This window comes from Bombus huntii, chromosome 2, assembly GCF_024542735.1.
Source record: "Bombus huntii isolate Logan2020A chromosome 2, iyBomHunt1.1, whole genome shotgun sequence".
NCBI lineage: Eukaryota > Metazoa > Arthropoda > Insecta > Hymenoptera > Apidae > Bombus > Bombus huntii.
Window position 1 is genome coordinate 7737965 of NC_066239.1, and position 20079 is coordinate 7758043.

The 20079-nt window shown below is 27.0% G+C and overlaps 4 protein-coding genes across 20 annotated transcripts; 2 read left to right on the forward strand and 2 right to left on the reverse strand.

The window, feature by feature from the left end:
* The first annotated feature begins 105 nt into the window (after positions 1–105).
* LOC126878347 (regulator of telomere elongation helicase 1 homolog) lies at positions 106–5141 on the forward strand. Of its 4 annotated transcripts, none has more exons than XR_007695643.1 (13): positions 106–447; positions 519–942; positions 1030–1285; positions 1396–1659; positions 1730–2040; positions 2120–2326; positions 2407–2569; positions 2669–2926; positions 2994–3233; positions 3297–3806; positions 3926–4070; positions 4156–4309; positions 4388–5141. XR_007695643.1 is itself a non-coding variant. In XM_050641086.1 (12 exons), exons 1-12 carry the CDS (start codon positions 315–317, stop codon positions 4233–4235), a joined length of 2991 nt encoding a protein of 996 aa, XP_050497043.1. In that variant the 5' UTR covers positions 106–314; the 3' UTR covers positions 4236–5141. The 4 variants fall into 4 exon arrangements, 2 of the variants coding, with proteins under 2 accessions (XP_050497043.1, XP_050497044.1); XR_007695644.1 differs by having other exon boundaries at positions 4563–5141; XM_050641086.1 differs by having other exon boundaries at positions 4156–5141.
* A 284-nt stretch (positions 5142–5425) lies between these two features.
* LOC126878356 (T-complex protein 11-like protein 1) lies at positions 5426–9331 on the reverse strand. Of its 14 annotated transcripts, none has more exons than XM_050641108.1 (8): positions 9169–9331; positions 8283–8396; positions 7356–7475; positions 6945–7239; positions 6346–6864; positions 6069–6253; positions 5820–5986; positions 5426–5754 (listed from the first exon to the last, which is right to left on the reverse strand). In XM_050641108.1, exons 2-8 carry the CDS (start codon positions 8291–8293, stop codon positions 5507–5509), a joined length of 1545 nt encoding a protein of 514 aa, XP_050497065.1. In that variant the 5' UTR covers positions 8294–8396; positions 9169–9331; the 3' UTR covers positions 5426–5506. The 14 variants fall into 14 exon arrangements, with proteins under 14 accessions (XP_050497065.1, XP_050497071.1, XP_050497066.1 ...); XM_050641114.1 differs by having other exon boundaries at positions 7635–8396; XM_050641109.1 differs by having other exon boundaries at positions 9063–9290.
* Positions 9332–11274: 1943 nt separating this feature from the next.
* LOC126878352 (apoptosis-inducing factor 1, mitochondrial) lies at positions 11275–15254 on the forward strand. Its single transcript, XM_050641099.1, has 12 exons — positions 11275–11673; positions 12176–12465; positions 12587–12647; positions 12734–12894; positions 12966–13096; positions 13181–13356; positions 13418–13609; positions 13697–13890; positions 14002–14254; positions 14353–14537; positions 14609–14806; positions 14901–15254. The coding sequence occupies exons 1-12, from the start codon at positions 11583–11585 to the stop codon at positions 14970–14972; spliced, it is 2004 nt and encodes a 667-aa protein (XP_050497056.1). The 5' UTR covers positions 11275–11582; the 3' UTR covers positions 14973–15254.
* Positions 15255–15387: 133 nt separating this feature from the next.
* Positions 15388–20068, reverse strand: LOC126878385 (protein broad-minded-like). Its single transcript, XM_050641168.1, has 8 exons — positions 18352–20068; positions 17941–18278; positions 17657–17853; positions 17246–17578; positions 16839–17158; positions 16261–16438; positions 15968–16183; positions 15388–15898 (listed from the first exon to the last, which is right to left on the reverse strand). The coding sequence occupies exons 1-8, from the start codon at positions 20025–20027 to the stop codon at positions 15791–15793; spliced, it is 3366 nt and encodes a 1121-aa protein (XP_050497125.1). The 5' UTR covers positions 20028–20068; the 3' UTR covers positions 15388–15790.
* Positions 20069–20079: the final 11 nt, after the last annotated feature.

The following is a 20079-nucleotide window of genomic DNA, read 5'->3' on the forward strand; positions in this document are numbered from 1 at the left end:
AAATCTAATAAACGAAATATATATTTCCTATTATTTTCTTTTTATTATAATTTTAGAAAGAAAAGTTAATTATATGTAATAGATATGTATCAGAACAAATATAAATTTTATACTTAGTATCAGTTAGTGCTTATACATACATATGTATATAAGTAAATACTTTAATGGTGTATGTAATTTAATATCAAAGTAGCTCAGAATTTGGCGGGAATGCGATCTTGATGTTTCTATAAATGCTGACTGAGAGATTCACATTTCTTATGTTATGAAAATCTTACTTTTTGTGTATATTGCATAAAATTTATAACGTTGCAATGCCAGACGTGACAATTAATAACGTTATTGTAAATTTTCCTTTTAAACCATATTCGATACAAGAAGAATATATGGTAAAAGTGATAGAATGTCTTCAAAACGGTAAAAATGGTGTTTTGGAATCTCCAACTGGTATTATTCACTTTTTTTATTATTATATATTAGTTAAGAAATATTAAAACTAATTCATAAAAATGTTATAGGTACGGGGAAAACACTCAGTCTTCTGTGTTCTTCTTTAAGTTGGTTATTAACAAAGAAAGCTCAATTACAAGCACAATCATTAATAGGTGCAATTGAGAAGCCTGATTTTGGTGGACATTTTTTTAAGCAATTGAGTAATGGACTTAAAGAAGGAACAGGAGATTCCGAGCCTACTAGTAATTTAGGTTGGGCACCACCAAAAATTATCTATGCATCTAGAACTCATTCCCAACTTTCGCAAGCGATGCAAGAATTAAAAAGAACTTCCTATAAACATGTAAGCACAGCTGTTTTGGGATCTCGAGATCAGCTTTGTATTCATCCAGAAGTTTCCAAAGAAACTAGTAGTTCAAACAAAATATATATGTGTCATTCTAAAATCAAATCTAGGACATGTTTCTATTACAATAATGTTGAAAGCAGGTAAAAAAACTGTAATATTAATATTTGATAAAATTGATAAATTTTTTTTGTTAGCAAAAAGTATTGATGAAGAAATATATGTTTTAGGAAAGATGATCCTCTTTTTAAACAAGAAGTACTTGATATAGAAGACTTAGTAAAAGCTGGACAAAAATTTAAATGTTGTCCATACTTTTTGTCCAGGGAACTTAAACAGAATGCAGATATTACCTTTATGCCATATAATTACTTACTGGATTCAAAATCACGGAAGACACAAGGCATAGATATCCAAAATAATATTATTCTCTTAGATGAAGCACACAATATTGAGAAAACATGTGAAGAAGCAGCATCATTACAGGTATTAAATTAATTTATATTTAATAGCAATTATTATCAATCTAAGAAAAATTGAGTAAAATTAAGTTGGTAAAATATATATAGAATTTATTCTACATAAAATTTCTGTAGATATGTAGTACAGATATTGCAATGTGTATTGATGAAATAACAGCTGTAATGGAAGATATGGCTAGTAATGTTGAACAAGAAAATGATTTTTCAATGGAAAATTCAGGAAATACTGTAAAAGATTTTACTGCAGATGACTTATGTATTTTAAAAGCTATGTTTCTGGAATTAGAGAAAGCTATTGATGCTATAGAAATCCTAAACCGCAATGAGGGAGATACATTTCCTGGTGGATACATTTTTGAATTACTAGGAAAGGCACAAGTACATAATTAATATTTTCTAATTTGTATAATTGTGTAAAGTAGATAAAAATAATAAATATATTCAACAGTTAACTCATGGCAGAGAACAACTTGTAATAGAAAAGTTGGAGAAAATTGCTTTTTACTTAACAACTACAAGCACTTCTCCATTTACGAGAAAAGGTCATGCACTTCAGAAATTCAGTGACCTATTAAAAACTGTATTTAGCAGTGGTAATAGTCCACGCTATAGAGAAAAAATCAAACAATGTTATAAAGTGTATATTCAATTAGAAGAACAGAAAAAAACAAAACAAAATGAAGTTTGGGAAACAAAAAAAATACTTAAAAAGAATGAAAGCAAAGTTATCAGTTATTGGTGTTTTAGTCCTGGATTTAGGTAAATCTTTCTTTTATTACTGCATTTAATTTTGAATAGACTGTATTGATGTATTTGTATATTAATTACAATAATCAAGTATGCAACAACTAATGGACCAAGGTGTGCGTTCAATAATATTAACAAGTGGTACATTATCTCCTTTGAAACCTTTCATATCTGAACTTGGAATACCAATTGAACTTCAGTTAGAAAATCCGCATATTGTGAAAGGAGATCAAATTTGTGTCGGTGTCCTTAGTCAAGGACCTGATGGTTATTCATTAAATTCTTCTTTTAATACAAGGTATTTTTATTAAATATGTTGTATATAATATTTAATTTCTTTCATAATACATCATGTAAAAAACATAATTTGTATTTTAGAAATGATCCAAAATATATAGCATCTCTTGGGCGAACAGTGCTTAACTTTAGTTGTATTATTCCTCATGGTCTATTAGTTTTCTTTCCTTCATACCCAATAATGAAAAAGTGTAAAGAAGAGTGGCAAACTACAGGTTTGTGGACTAAAATTGCAGATCGTAAAGTAATTACCTTTAATTAATTTTAATTTCAATAATATTCAAATGATTATAGTTATATATTATAACTAAGATAGTAAAACTTATTTATTTATATTTATCAGCCTATATATGTAGAACCTCAATACAGAGATGGTTTTATAAATGTTATGAATGAGTATTACGAAAAAATTAAAGATCCCTCTTGCAAAGGTGCTATTTTTATGGCAGTTTGTAGGGGTAAAGTGAGTGAAGGGCTTGATTTTGCTAATGCAAATGGAAGAGCTGTATTAATTACAGGTCTTCCATTTCCACCTTTAAAAGATCCGAGAGTTATATTAAAACAACGGTATTTAGAAGAAATGAAAAAACAAAATAAAGAGGTAATTAGAATTGAGATATTAAACATTCATCAAGTATGTTAATTTTATGCATCTTATTCCTCTTCAGGCTTTGTCTGGTCAACAATGGTACCAGCTTGAAGCATCACGAGCTGTTAACCAAGCCATTGGCCGCATAATACGTCATAAAAATGATTATGGAGCTATAATTCTTTGTGATTGTCGATTTGATAATCCAAGTTTTAAGAAACATTTATCTGCTTGGCTCAGACCTCATATAAAAAATTTTACCTCTTTTGGTATTATTATGAAAGAGCTAAAAGATTTTTTCAGATATGCAGGACACACTGTAAGTTTAATTTTATAAAAAAGGAAACATACTTAAGTATTGTTACTTTATAATTATTTTCAGTTTCCACAACCGAATATGCTTGGTGTACAATTTACAAGCAGTTATGTTTCATTACCAGCAATATCAGCATCATTTGATACAACCGTGTCTCGCACCGGAAAAGCTACTTTGAAGCAAAAAATTGAAACCCCTTCAACTAAAGATATCTTCAATATTGATTCTTATACTAAGAAAGATGAGAAAAGTAAACAATTGGTTGAAACACAAAAAAGAAACTTGTTTGAACTTTTAGAAACAGAGTCAAAGCCTGTAATTAATTTTAGTAATTGTAAATTAAGAAGTGATTATACCACTTGTGAACTAACAAAAAATATCAGTGAACCTGCCACAAAAAAAAGGAAAATAAAGATGTTACCAATAGAATTTAATGAACATTTATCTGGTGCTTCAACTTCTTCATGTGTAAATAGGGATCATACAGACAATACAACATATTCTCAACAAATATTTGAAGAAACTAATAATAGAGAAACTGATAAAAAAGCTTTAGGCAAAGCATATTTAAAGGAAGTAAGTAATCATCTGCGATTATGACTAATTATGATTAATTATAAATATACATAATGAATAAAAGTTTAATTAACAAGAAATTTATGTTGCAATAACTTTGCATATAATACATTCCTTAGGTAAAACGATCTTTATCAGAAGCTGATTATAAAATATTTGCGAAAATGATACAGGACTATACAAGAACAGGCAATCTGGAGGAATTGTTGAAAATACTTCAAAATCTATTTTCCCCTAATAAGGAATTGCTTCATTTATTTATAGGTATTTTATATATATTAATAAATATATATGTAGACCAATTAATGTGTGATATTATAATCCCTTATTGATCTAACACAATTTCTAGGTTTTAAATATTTTGTAAAGAAGCAACACATTTCTGTATTTGAAAATCATATTACTTTGATCACAAATACACAAACGTAATAGTAAACATAGAAAAGAATTCAAAGATTCATAACATTTTAATATAAAGAGTTATTATTAAAACCACGTTACAAGTAAGTATTAACGAATTAAACATATTTTATAGCTTTATCCATATCTAGATTAATATAGATTCATATTTATTTCCTGAGTTTACATCTTCAAGATCTCACAACCCCTGAGATACTTGTAACAGTATACAGTTCAAGATCATGTTGAAGCGAGATCATTTTAGCTTAAGATCATCCTGGTTCTTGTATATTAGTATAGCCTAAGGTTGTGGTCACAAATCTTGTGTTGTCTGACAATTTTTCATCATTGTTTTAGAAGTAACGCCGTTTTGAACTAACATGATGATTTTTGCAAAACATATCTCAAAATTCTATAGGATGGTTCAACCATATATCTCGAATTTGTTTAACATTTTTTTGGAAAAGTTTTAGAAAATATCTTTGTGCAATAGGATTGTATAAATAAATATATATTATTTTGGTTTTAAAGAACTTATATTTCAGCAGTGAACGTTTTTTACTTGATATTCAAAAGCAATTTGTATAATATACAATAAATATAAGTTATAATATAAGTTTTCTAATAAAAATACGGAAATATGTTTTTTTATTAAAAAAAATAGAATGTTGTATGTATATCAGAATTCATATAGCAATTTATGAATTACATTTGATGTAATAAATAAACTTAAAATGATTTTAGTTATTTCAAAGAATGCAATAAAATTTAATTATGAATTAATTTAATTTTTGCGTGTATATACAAATATATGTTACATATTTTTTCATTATAAATTTTGAATACAATATTTAAAATAACATTTGGAAATCATGTTAAAGCATCAAATATAAAAAATAAGTTGCAGCTCATCATAATATGCAACTACAAAGTAAAGATTAAGTTACAGTTAACTTGTATGTAAAATAGTGATTGCATATAGTTAAAAACAAATAATTACTATTTGCAATATATGTGAAAATTGTTTTTTCCTTTTTATAAGTATTTTTCACTCATACAATTAATTGTATCATTTATAACTTACATCAATATCAGAACTTTTTCTGTATAACGTTTTTGTTTTTATGTTTTTAATATATATTCTTTATTTTCTTTTTTTTTTGTTAGAAAACTTAACGTATGAAAACAAATAAATTGTTACTTTAAGATATATATGTCACTTATTTTTTTAATTAATGTGCTATTTTATGAACACATAAATATGTTTCCCTTACAAAAATTGATTTAAAATCTCAATTGCTTTACAAGTCCATGGTATGAATTGCACTCATATCTTTATTACTTTCAGTTTCTTTTTTAATAAGTGCATTAGTAATGATTTCTTGATAATATTCTCCAAATACACTTCGATTATGAGAAATAAGTATCAAAAATTGAGCTACTATAGCTGTTAATTCTTCTTGTAGTGATGAAAGTCCAGGTGGAACTTGTTGTGGTGCCGTAGATTGAGATAATATTATTTTTTGTAAAAATTGCCGAATTCTTAAATCTAAAAAAGGTATACAAAGTAAATAAGATGTAAAATAAATTTTGTAGGTCCCATACAATACTTACTTATAAGGTGCCTTATTTTATGTTCTGGATTGATGAGATCCAATATTTGTCCTTCTAATAATGTTTCTATCTCTGGAGATAAGGAAGCAGCATTAATTTCGTGCAATGTCGTTTTCAGGTCTGTTTTTACTTGTAATACAATATTTGGCATTACAGTTTCCAAATCCCTATTAATAGTTAGTATGAAAAATTTAATTTATGACTACCTATATATATACATATATATATCAGATGTTATTATGTACATACTTATTTGAATGTACAGAATCTAACAACACATTAAGATGTTGTTTAATATTCTTTTTAAAGTTTGATACACCATGAATTGGTGCACCTACTGTATTATTTACTAGCAATATTACAGATCCTATAATGCTTAATCTGCTGGTCTTATCACGCAATTCCAGTAATCTACTTTGATCAAGCATCAAAGTCTGTAAAAATGATGGCAATAAAATTTGTATTATTATTAACTCAAATAACCGAGGATTGACTATATTATTAACACAAATAGTTGCATATGTACTTCTGCATCTGGACTAAAATCCCATTCTAGAAGATCAAGATACGCTTCAGTTAAAAGACAATGGGTAAGCTGACGAGCTGCATTAATGTCAGACGAACTGCTCATAATATTTGTTGGATCAAAATGCCTCAACAACCATTTTTCTGTAAATTGTAGACCATTTGTATTAACTTTTAAGAATTCAGCGAACTTGGCTTTCTCGTATTCAATACTTGAAGCAACTATATTTGGTCTCATCATAGTAATGGTAAAATTTGCCAAATCAAGTCGCATTAATTGCAGTACTTCCATTATTCCTTTGAATATTTCAATAACATGTGTTTCTTGACTAAGTTCTCGAATCTTCTCGTCTCTTACTGGCGCACAAACTTTACTCATAATGGATATCACATATTGTGCATAATGATGGAAGTCCAAAACACCATTTTCTGCTTGCTGTTTAATTAAATCCACATCAAGTACTTCTTTTAAATTTTCTCGAATTTTTGCATGATGTGGTAATACTAGTTCATCTAATGTCTATAAAACAGAAAGATTATTGAACATATGTAGATACAAAAATCATACATTATTTCATAAAAGCCATATAAATATACTACTTCTTTAATTTCCTTTAGTAGAACCAACGCTTGTGTATAATTTGGAGGATCTTCATCTAATTGCTCTGCTAATAAATTCCAAAAAGCTTTATGCATAATTTCTTTTACTTTTCTATGAATTGTGCCATCATCAGGTTCAAGTTTTTGTAATTGAAAATTTTTATCCACCGCAATTTCATGTGCTAATGCCATATTTTTCATGCCATTTGCAGCATTTATGATTTCTTCGAGAGAAACAAATTTTGGTGGTGATGCTCCTATTAATCCACCTACCACAAAATTTGGTGTTTTTTGCCTGTGTGATACATATTTAATTACGAAAAATATTAATATAAAATCTGGACATATCTATTGATGAATAAATTAAGAAAATAATCATATTATATTTCAACTAAAAAAATAATAATTTACCCCTTTGCATTTTCTTCTTCTGTCTCAAGATGAGAATCAGATTTACAATCTACAGGTACAGATGTGCTAGCTTCATTGATATTGGATTTTTGTTCTTCATTGTTTTCCATTTTTTGATTCCTATATAATAGTACGTATTATTAACATTTAATTGTGATAACACACATACAAACTCCATTATATAAATACCATTAGTCTATAGCAATAAATAACATAACAAATAATAAAACACAATACACATTGTAAAATATAAACAATAAAACAATATTAATTACTTACTGTCAAATATTATACTTAATATTCACCATTTGATTAATAAATAGATAGGATATATAACACACAGTAATCATTACATATAAAATTATAATTAGTGTATTAAAACTAATAAACAATTATATAAGTAACACTACAGATCTCAGATTATGCAAATGTACACTGACTAAAACAAAATATCAGAAATAAAATCTAACAATGCCATTGAATATGAAAGTTTACAACTAATAAAGAGGCAGTAAAAAGTTATATCCCACATTACTCCAGCACTAACCAAAATTTTATTCCTAACAAAATATGTACCATTTTAGCATATGTTTAACAATATTTAAAAACATGTAAATTTGTTTTGAACAATATAAATAATAGAAAATTTATTTCATATAATTCAACATATAATTATCATAATAATCTTGTCTTTAGAAATAAAATTGAAAAATAAATATGTGTCGAATAATATTTCCTTAAGTCAGATATATTGTAAAAAAGAAATATTTTATTATTCCACCTCGTAAAATTTAAATTTGCCTCCAAAAGTAGTTTTCTTAATAAACAGATATTTTATAATTAGATAATAAATACAGTAATTCATATAATTAGCATAGATTCTTTACTATGTGATTAAAATGTTTTATAAATATATGAAAAGTATACCTATCTGGCATGATTAATTTTTGATTTAACTGTTTTGTTGTAGCATGATCAGCACTGAGAAACAGCTGGCACTTAAATGCAATAGATATTGAAGACAAGGAGGTCAAACTTTGTCTATAAAAAGAACATTCACAAGGTACATATAAGAACAACCCTCCTTATTTGATTTTAAAAGACTGATATAAATATTTCTATGTTTTAATAACCTATCTCAGATTTACACTTATATCTGCTACATATTTAATATATGATATTAAAATAATTATTGATTATAATATATTTCATGTTATTTTCTAAAATATTTTATACTATGTATATTAAATACAAAATCATTATAAATATTTGTCTGTAAAACAAAAAATAAATAAAATTACTATATGTATACTTACAAAAGTTTTTCATAGATTAACATTATATTTCCATTTTTTATTTAGTATTTAAAACTTACCATAGTTTCTATATTTTATAAAAAAAATGCACCTTTCGCAAAAGTTTAGTTTCTAAATATTTTTGCTATCAATTCTAGATATTTTATATCAAAAATAATAATTTATGCATATAGCTCGAAATATTTTTCTGAATGCAATTTTTTTTTACTTTCTAATCAAACAACGCATGTATATGCTGATCAGTTTACAAACAAAACTAAATTTGCAATATTGTATACATAAACTTATTTTTTACCATTTATTTATTTAGAAACGAAAGAATACGAAAGTGCCTTTTTCTAGATTTAATTATATTTGATAATTTGCAATTTAATTGAGGAAACATATTTACACTTTCACCAGAAAGTCGAAATGCGTAAAATAATATCTAGACTTGTTTTACCAAAACATTCCAATGTTTTTACATAATACAATTCACATTTCTATTATAAATTTACCAGCAATTTTATATATAAATTGTCATGTTGAAAAATCAATTTTGTTCCAAACAACTACGAATTGTGTATTTACAACTTTTTAGGTTGATGCTCAACAGTAAACTTAGAATATATAAGACAGTAGCGTCCTCTGCAAATTGTCATTTCTTAGTTTTCGCAAAATTATTTTTATTATTACCATAATTGTCTTTTATATTCTTTTATAGATATTTATACTTCTACGTACTATTTCAAACAATAACATGATACATTCAGGAAATAAAGATATGTACATTATTCATACATTTAATACTAAGGACATTAAACACAATAGTATTAAAAAATATATACAGTGTAATTTTACGCTTAATTAAAAATGATACTGTTTATAAATGACAAGACATACATATGTAATAAACTATATGCATGTAATATAAGCCAAGAATCAAAAACCATACTGAGCTATTCCATAAATTGAAATTTACAAAAAAATAACGATTACAAATATTATTTTTAAAACTTTACTTTGGAATTTATGATTACTTATGCTGCTTTTTTGTGATACATAAATTCACGAAATTAAGTTGTTTTTTAAGATATTGAATGCTTAAATACGGATTGCTTAAATACAAAATAAGGAGTTGAATAATTTGGTTTCAAAGAAGTTCATATCTATAGTAAAGTCGTTACAATAATGATGATGATACATCAGATCTTAAGAATTTCAAGGTGCAGACGAACCATTTTCGGAAATAATATGAGTCACTGTTGTCCACCTTGAATCTTACAAAGGTTGTATAGGTACTAATAAATGAATTAGTCAGAATATGTTTTTGCACAAAAGTAAGTAAAAATACAATGTATATTTAACGATTATCCTTCGACTTTTTAAATAATTCATATTAACTTACAATTCATAATACTATATATAGTATGACTAATGTAATTGTTATTATACATAATTACAATTTCTTATCAAAAATATAATATTATTTCACGTTAAAGGAAGCGTTTTTAATTATTTTCTCTATTCATTAATCAGTTTCATTTGTTCAAATTAAACGAACATATGCAAACTTATGTATAGGTGTTTTAAAATCATCATATATATATCTTGTATACCTATAATGGTAAAAATATTTGACTTTCCAAGAAATCGGTTGACCACGTATTTGTACATATGTATTTACTATCTAAGTATTTAATTACACACCTCCTTATGACCAATTGATAAGGATGTCCCATAACTTGTTAATCGAGAAAATTTCTACGATTTTCAAAATGTCGGTTCATCGCGCGGTTTTTACTGGAAGGAGAATCAAGCTTCCCTATTAAATTAGAAGAGTCCCTGAGATTCATTTGATATGTTGACACTAAGAACACACTTTATATATAAAATTACTTAAAAAAAACAAATTTCTTTGAAATTTTTTACATAAATAAAAACATATGTATTATCAATTTTTAACGTTAGCTTTTCTGTTGATCCTCAAGGAAGGAAAAGGAAAAGATTTAAGCTAATATAATAATAATGATAGTTTAATATAATGATTTATAAGAAAAAATCATATATTTATGTTATATGTACATGTATATATATTCATATATAGTCATTTTGAAGACAGATTCAATGAGCTATAACAGTATACATAAATATTTTAAGATCAGCGAAAGTCACAAAGAAGAATTTAAATTCTATTTAAATGCCGCTGGAATGTTGAAAAACAAATGAAAAATTGTAAAGAGTTGAAGATTAACATCACATTATACTTATTACTTACGCAGAAAACTTTGCTTATACGATTTTCGCTGACATATCAGTGTTATACTTAGTGGCATTCTTAGTGTTATAGATCGTTGAATTTGGCTTCAAAATGGCTATAACTTACAAACAAACAAAATGTAACATTCGATAAAAATACAAAGTTGGTCTTTTTATCTCGTTAACTTTCTGTAACACACAATAAAACTATTTTTGCTATTCATTGCTCCCTATAAAACTATGTAATTTTTGTAAGAAACATTTTTTCAAATTTTGTGTTACAATGGAAATATATATTTCAGATGATAAAATTAAGTGATAGGTACATATGTACGTTCTGTATGCTTCATTTGTATTAGCATGAAGTTGCGCGATTATCTATATGGAGTATGCGCGGCTGTCATTCGTTAATAAATTAAAATTGTAATAAATATTTTAACATATTTACAAATCTTATTCCCGCTGTATAACAAATTTCTCTGGAATTGTTTCAAAATCGATGTATCGTAAATACGGCAAGTTGTTTCCCAAAGAAATTTGGTAATGGAGTGTCCTGTGCCATTCAAGTATAAAGGGAAAACTATAGAGCGACTTCCAGTCGTGCGTGTGGATAATAGAACCGGCCACACGCGCTTCCTCCATATTGCGTAAGGCCAAAATTGGCCCGTCAAAAATGTTAAGCTACGGTAGAGTTATAGGACGATTGCCAAAACTTACAAGACATTCATATGCCAATCACTATTGTCGACCTTCAAAATATGTTGGTAAGTACTGATATACTTAATTTTCAAAAACGTAGTTTTTAATTTATATCAATTTTTCTTCTGCTACTGAACTTGTTAGTATTTTCCAATTAAATATTAAGTTAAATCTTTTATTTGACATTCTAATTACAAACATTGACAGTAAAATCTTATAATTGTATATACACATTCAGATGATACTATCTTTCAATTAATATTCTGTTAAATTTATATCCGGTTTATTTATCTGAAAGTACACCATGCGATATAACCTCAAAGCCAGACAATGTATACATTTTTTCAATGTATTTGTTTCATATGATGTTATTGATGAAAAAATCCTTTTACTAAATGAAGCCTAAAAGTTGTGTAGAGCATATTATTCAATTACAATTATTTCATAATGCTTATTTTTCTTGCAGTAAAACAATTACTAATTTTATTTATATTTAAACAATTTCTAAATTAATGTTTAATGAGAATTATTCTTAAATTAACTATTATTATATTTTTCTGATTTTAGGAATATTTAGTGTTCATAATTTATGGTATAGTAGCAATACAAATGATAAAGCATTTAAACCTCCAGGGACCACCATAAAACCAGAAGAATGTGTACCTGAAAGTAGTTATTCCAAACAAAACAGAATTGTTCCTATATGTGAGTCTCATCCTAATGCATCTTGTCCACCATCTTGTTATGAAATTTGCGGAAAACCAGATGATTCGAAGAAACCAAATGACAAGAAGCCTTCATCGCCATATTGGAAAATATTAGCAACCTTGTTCATAGCAGGAGTTACAATATATGCGGTATGATACTAGAGATTGCTTTATATATCATGTCTTATTTGTACTCTTGATTATAACAGATTATAATATTATAAATTTTTTGTTTTTTCTTTCTTTTTAATATTTTCATTCAAACATGTAGATATCTTCTTCAAATTGGTTTACTATGAAAAAAACAGATTCTCAAAAGGATGTAAGTAAGAGTAAGTTGAATAAGAGCTTGTACTTATAAAATGTTTTTTTAAATGTAGATGTTCATGATTAATTTATGTTTATGTCACATAATTAGGAAAAAAGAATGGAAGGAGACTTAGAAGATCACTTGAAAAAACTAAATCTCCACCTACTTCTAGTTCATTCCCTTCAGAAATACCTTATCTTTTAATAGGAGGTGGAACAGCTGCATTTTCTGCATTTAGGTCTATTAAATCTAGAGATCCTAGAGCTAAGGTGCTTTGTAATAATTTTGTTCCTTTATTTACTGAACTAGGATCTAATAACATAACCAGTATTTTCCTTAGGTTTTAGTAATAACAGAAGAAGAAGATTTGCCATATATGAGACCTCCATTATCCAAAGAACTTTGGTATAATAGAGATAGAAAAATAAGTGCGCAATTACTTTTTAAGCAATGGAATGGTGCTCAAAGAAGGTAATACTCGAATGATCATTTATTCAAATAGAAATTCATTATGTTTTTATATAGTTAGTAGTTTATTATATATTATGTTTACAGCATATTTTATGAACCACCAGAATTTTATTCAGATATTACTAATTTGAGTCAATCTGATAAAGGTGGTGTGGCTGTAGCCACAGGCTGGAAAGTCACAAAAATTGATGTTCCAAACAAAACTGTGATGCTTGATGATGGTTATGAAATAAAATATGACAAATGTCTTATTGCAACTGGTAAGTATAATTAATTTATATTTAAAATTTACATACAATTTTCATTATAATATATTTATAGGTGCATCACCTAAAAATCTCCCAGTTTTTGAATCAATGCAAGATGAACTTAAGGATAAAATCGTAACCTTCAGAACAAAAGAAGATTTTCTTGATTTAGAAGATGCTGTGCATGATCCTAAGTATAAAAATACAGTTATAATTGGTGGAGGATTTCTTGGTTCGGAACTTGCCTGCTCATTGGCTCGTAATTGTAGGTTTTTATTACATCTTTTATTATTAATACCATTGTTTAATTAATTATTAACATAAAATAATAATTAATTTTATTATTATTTAGTACCTGAGAATAGAAAAGTATATCAAGTATATAAAGAGAAATTTATAATGGATCAAGTATTACCACAATACTTAAGCGAATGGGCAACAAAGAAAGCAATGTTAGAAGGTGTTAATTGTATTGCTAATTCTGAAGTAGAAGATTATTCTTATAAAGGTGGACAATTATCACTTATCCTTTCGGATAATCGTGTTGTACGTTTTATTTAAATATCTACACAAAAATAAAAATAATAATGAAAGTGATAGTTTGTTGATAAGTGAGTGATCATTCTTTTTTTTTCTTTTTTTTGTTTACATGGAAAGATTGATGCCGATCAAGTGATTGTAGCAGTAGGTGTTGAACCAAATACTGATTTGGCAAAAGCTTCACATTTAGAAACAGATCCTGAAATAGGCGGTTTTCTTGTTAATGCGGAATTAGAAGCAAGGAGTAATCTTTGGGTTGCTGGAGATGCAGCTTGCTTTTATGACATTAGACTTGGTAGAAGAAGAGTAGAACATCATGATCATGCTGTAATCTCAGGAAGATTGGCAGGAGAAAATATGACTGGTGCAAGTAAGTTAAGATTTTCTCAATATATGCTATGTTAATTATTAATATAAAAATTAAGATAAAATGAAAAATGATAAAATCTGTATTTCTGTGTTAACTAGGAAAACCATATCTACATCAATCAATGTTTTGGTCCGACTTAGGACCAGAGGTTGGATATGAAGCAATTGGTATTGTGGATTCATCACTGCCAACTGTAGGAGTTTTTGTAAAAACAACGAAGTCAGATGCTTCGATAACATCTGTTAATAGTTCAAATGAAATCACACAATCTTCAGATACGAAGGTAATGAATAGTATACTAATAATACAATCATAATTAACTTTATTTATATATTATGTACTTTTGAACCACAGAAATTGAATTCAACACAAATACAATCAAGCTTAGAAGAAACAGATAAATCAAAATGTTCCGATAATTCAAAAATCTCACTGGAGGAACCTAAAAAATATGACGATTTTGGAAAAGGAGTCGTTTTTTATTTACGTGATGATATTGTGGTTGGCATAGTTCTTTGGAACATCTTTAATCGGATGTCTATTGCTAGACAGGTGCGTTCATGAAATGTGTAGAACAGAAGAAAGTTCAGTTTTTATAAAATATATATTAAAAGATATATTTCTTTTATATATGTATCTGTTACAGGTGCTTGCAAGAGGCACAAAATATGATGATTTAAATGAAGTAGCAAAACTGTTCACTATTCATGATGACTGATTCCACTAACACAAAACCTATATGACTATATCGTGTCATTATTGTACATAAGGTTATTTATCTATCAGTTCTAAAACATTTTACAAATAAAAAAAAGCCTACAACTGATTTTATTCCTGAGTTTATAAAATACGATTTGTATAAATATTGCACATACTACGTACAAAGTATTTTCCATAAAAATAAGTGGAAACATTCTTATAGACAATGAGATATGTTTATTAAACTAGCTACAAAATGTGAATTTTACTAGAAAATAAATGAAAATGTTTTGTTAGTTGAGCAGAGTTTAATATTATATCATACCAACAATAGTTATATATGTGTAAACATTCATACATACATATAAATTTACTTTAAAATAAGTTTTAAAAGTCATTTTGTGTTGACATATTTAAAGCTGGTTTTATTATTTAATATATATATATACAGGGTGGTTGGTAACTGATGGTACAAGCGGAAAAGGGGCGATTCTACGCGAAAAAAGAAGTCGAAAATATAGAATAAAAATTTTTCCTTTGAGGCTTTGTTTTCGAGAAAATCGACTTTGAATTTTCGCTCGGTACGCGTGCACTTTATCACGTCTCCTTATAACGGATCTCACTGTAGATCGTTGTCTCGATGGAAAAATTAAAAAAAAAAAGATTTTTTTTATTCTATATTTTCGACTTCTTTTTTCGCGTAGAATCACCCCCTTTCCGCTTGTACTACCAGTTACCAACCACCCTGTATATATGTATATAATTATCTTGTTTTATTAATATAATGAATATTCAGTAAAAAATGAAATTTTTTGCTATTTTTATATTTTATTCTTTTTAATTAAATCCTTTAACCGAAAATTTTGGTAGAATTTTGTTCCCATATCTTTTGTCTAATGAATCCATAAATTTGATATAATTGTGACATTGATAATCATCCAAAACCTATATAAATAACGTAGATAAATTATACAATATGTAGGCATTATATTTAATATGTGTTATGATACATACCATATGTTCTGGCCACAGTTTTCCATTCGTTGTGCTTTCCATTATTGAAAATTGACAATGATATAAAAGTGATACACAATAATATATTATATAATCAGGCGAAAACAAAACACAAATTGCGAAAAAATGCATAATTTGGGGCAATGGAAGTATACCCCAAAAACATTGAGATACCATTAAATTACATATTAAAGACCAATCCACTCCAGAAGCATTCTGCATTGAAATATAAATTAATACATAATAATCTGATGGAAGGCAAATAAGAATGAAATTTATTTTTCAATATATACCTTAAGTGCAAATTTGATATGTGGAAGTTCATTACTAACAATGCTTTCTAAAATTTGCATAAATGTATATTGTGTGGCACATTCTTCTTTAATATTTTTATCCACAACTTTTCCCAAATTACACCATAAAAATGGAGTTACTGGGAATTGAATTAATTGAGTAATAAATGTTTTACATCTGTAATTATCATATGCTATTATATCATAATATAATATAGGTCAATGATGTGAAATAGTTGTCTTATGTGCATTATCATTGCAATGATGACCAAGTTTTCAACCTGAGACCTACCAATGATGATACATTGACTAGCTAGAGTTACCCCATAATCTTTTCTCAAAAAAGTAGTAGCAAATTCAATATTACTTTCTTCAGAAAGTTTTTGATCTATTTATTAAGATACTGCAGCATTTAGAAATTGCTACCAGGGGTATATTCGCGGTCAACTGAGGTATATGTGTATGAAGTACAATAGTAGAAAATAAAACAATTATTTAATAATTATAAAATGTTTGTGTTTTTTATATAAAATTATATTATGCAAAAATTTAATTTCCACTGGTAATTTTGTGTGTACCTGTCAACGTCTCCTTTACAAATGATGAATACTGTTGATAAAAACCAATCAAATCCATCAAATTTTGCTGGTCTTTCATATTGTATAAATGCATAACACGCATTTATAAATTCTTGTAATTTTTCTTTCATTTCAACTGTATTTTTCAAAACATCATTTTGTTCTGCATAATACAGAACTAAATCAATTCCGTGTATTTCTTCTGAAAACCAACAATCTATATTTGATGATATGTTTTCTTTCCATTGAAAGATTTCTCCCCATTCTGAAGTAGGAATTGCTTTCTGCATCTGATCCACTAGTTGAATTAATACTGTATTCTAGTAAATAAAAAATTTATCTTATAAAAATATAACAAGATAAACTTAACAAATTCAACCCAATAAAAGCAAAAAATCTGTATTTACTTTTATTGGATCTTGCGATGCTATATACGCTTCTCTAATTTGTTGGACCCAATTATTATCTAATAATCCAGATCTATTTTCTCGAAGCAAACTTTCTAATTCTGTGCCATATTCGGTTTCTGAGAATGAATTTTCTTTGATTAATTCCAATGGAAGTAACTTTGGTAGATTATATTCTTCTGGTTCTGAAACTTCTTCTTCATCTTTACTTTTAACAAAATATGTTTTAGATATAATTTTATGTTGTATTAAAGTATAATCATCAATGTATTTTGTATTCAGTTCTTCACTTATTACTTCTGTATTAAAATTTTGAAATCCTAACAAGATATTCTGGAAAGATTTATATTATAAAAATATAAAAAAGAAGAGATGAAAATATCTTAGTCTTATAGCATGTAGATGTATTACCTGAAAATTCAGTAATTCTAATAGATATAAACAAATATTCAAATTCCAAATCACAATATTTAATGATAGAAGCCCTAAATAGTGATAATTTGATTCAGGATTTATTGAATCATTAAATAATTCTGATAAATTAAGTGGATAATTGTGCTCTTCATTATTATATGATTCTTTTATATTTGACATAAATGCACAAAAACCTATAAAATAAAAGATAAATAATTCATATAAATAAATTAAAATTAAATTAGTATGACATAATGAAAAATTTTTATCATTATTCTTACACTTAAAATTAAGAGAAAAAATTTTTAGTATATGTAAAAATTTCTGAATATTTTCATGATCCCATGGGTCATGAAAATAGTGTGGATCTTCTAGTATTTTACATGTTTCTGAGAGTAAGGTAGATAGAACATGGGGTGCAAGATTAGCAATTACATTATACCCCAAATGAAAAAAGGCAGCAGATGATACAAAGTTAACTACTTCAATTGATGTCCATGACATTCTTAAAGGTGCAGTAGATCCTTCAATTAGTTCTTGAAATACTGATGATTCTTGAACAAGACTTTTCAATCCATATGGTATAGATACCATCTTAAGTAATAATGTATTAATCGCACTATAAATAAAATTTTACTTTCTTAATACTATATTTAATTAATAAAAACAGATGCCATATATATTTAAATTACCTATTTATCTGTTGAGCTTTATTTTCATTCTCAAAATAAGATTTATCTAATTTCTTATAAAAATATGATACAGCAGGATAAAATTCTTTTTCTACTTTATACTGTATTATTTCATATGCATCAAATATGTTAAATAACTTCTGTATTACTTCAAATAATTTAACAAGATATTCTACATTCATTATGGATAAAGGTTGCCGTAACATATTTGATGCTATTATTATAATAAACATAGCTGGACATTTAGATATGTTACTTTCAAAATTTACTGTATGTTCTTTGCATTCTGAGATAAGAAATGTAGAACCATCTGCTGTGTCTAACATACATAGAATAATATTTAATGTATGTGGCCATATATTAATGTTATTTTCAGAAAAAGATGATAAATGACATAGTGCAATATGATAAAATTCATAATCATATAATATAGTTGGTTGGTCTAAAACAAATTGTAGAGCATAACAAGAAACATCATATACACTGCTTAATGTTTCTATGGATAATTTATTTAAAGCTCTCAGAGAAGCAGTTAAAAATCCAGAAACTGAAAATGGAATGTCAAATGTATTTTCCTTTAGAAGTTCACGGCCTGCTTTATAAACACAGAGTTGGGATACAAAACATAAACAATGAAGATAAGTTACTGTTTCCACTGTACTTCCATTAATAATAACTTCCATTGGATCATCGTAAATAGAAGCTGCTATAGAATGAGGAGGCTCTTCCAGTCCTCTTTGTACATAATGCATTATTTGTTGTAATAAATTTGGTGATTTTCCTATAGCAGTTAGAAATATTTTTCTAGTAGCAAGACTAACAATCCATTTTCTACTCCAGTCAGCACGTGGTTCTAATACAGAAATAATATTCAGTATATTTAATGTTTTTGTCTGTGTTGCAGTTCCAAATTCATGTGTACTCAAAAATATTATAAATTCTTCTATCATTTGTTCTATAGTTTTATCAGGATTTCTTGCACTTTTTAACTTTTCTTCGTGATAACGAAGTATTAGATGTATGATACGAAATATTCTTTCATGGAAAAAGAATTTAAAATTAATTCCAGAAATTAATGTAGGTAAAATTTCAAATGTCTTTTGCGAGTGGTATTGAGCATTAAAACCATTCAATAAATTGGTATATACATCATACGATTGTAAACAAGAGAGCAATTTAGCGTGTACCTGTAAACTAGCTTCAAAAATAGATCTACTTTCATCTATAAGACCATCTAATAAAGATTTTTGAAGCGAATCCCATATGGGATTATTATTTAAATTTGATAGTTCACTTTTTAATAAAATTTCGTAACCAGCTAATCTTACATGAGCAGGTTTATTTTGATTAATTTTATCAAGAATAACGTTATAGCATTCATCGTTATTTAATGGAGAATTCCAATCTTCACTTGTTTGATCACTGATGCAAGAGGAGGATGACTGTGGTCGCGAATCGAAGAGTAGAGTTGATGTAGATCTCGAAGTAGATTGTTCAACGATTGTAGCTCTTATAGAATTCACTAAAATGAACATTTCTTTTGAACGTATAATCTTTTGAGCAATATTAATATTATCCACGTCTTCTCTCAATGATTTTTGTATATTTGCTTCAAATTCTTTTTTCAAGCACCTTTTTATCCACTTTTGGAGATTTGGAGAAATATCACCTTCCATATTTGCAAAATGAATGAATTCTATCTATACAATCATATTTAGACAATTAGAG

Excerpts from the sequence above, each read along its gene's own strand:
- LOC126878347 (XM_050641086.1), top strand. The coding sequence starts at position 315 with ATGCCAGACGTGACAATTAATAACGTTATTGTAAATTTTCCTTTTAAA. Across the intron at positions 943-1,029 it reads TACAATAATGTTGAAAGCAG|GAAAGATGATCCTCTTTTTA; the intron begins GTAAAAAAACTG and ends TATATGTTTTAG. Across the intron at positions 1,660-1,729 it reads AATTACTAGGAAAGGCACAA|TTAACTCATGGCAGAGAACA; the intron begins GTACATAATTAA and ends TATATTCAACAG.
- LOC126878356 (XM_050641105.1), bottom strand. The coding sequence starts at position 8,694 with ATGTTAATCTATGAAAAACTTTT. Across the intron at positions 7,476-8,282 it reads AAATTAATCATGCCAGATAG|GAATCAAAAAATGGAAAACA; the intron begins GTATACTTTTCA and ends ACTATTATATAG. Across the intron at positions 5,755-5,819 it reads TAAAATAAGGCACCTTATAA|ATTTAAGAATTCGGCAATTT; the intron begins GTAAGTATTGTA and ends TACCTTTTTTAG.
- LOC126878352 (XM_050641099.1), top strand. The coding sequence starts at position 11,583 with ATGTTAAGCTACGGTAGAGTTATAGGACGATTGCCAAAACTTACAAGA. Across the intron at positions 13,097-13,180 it reads TGGAATGGTGCTCAAAGAAG|CATATTTTATGAACCACCAG; the intron begins GTAATACTCGAA and ends TTATGTTTACAG. Across the intron at positions 14,807-14,900 it reads GGATGTCTATTGCTAGACAG|GTGCTTGCAAGAGGCACAAA; the intron begins GTGCGTTCATGA and ends TATCTGTTACAG.
- LOC126878385 (XM_050641168.1), bottom strand. The coding sequence starts at position 20,027 with ATGGAAGGTGATATTTCTCCAAATCTCCAAAAGTGGATAAAAAGGTGC. Across the intron at positions 18,279-18,351 it reads AAAGCTCAACAGATAAATAG|TGCGATTAATACATTATTAC; the intron begins GTAATTTAAATA and ends TTTTATTTATAG. Across the intron at positions 17,854-17,940 it reads TTTTTCTCTTAATTTTAAGT|GTTTTTGTGCATTTATGTCA; the intron begins GTAAGAATAATG and ends TTTATTTTATAG.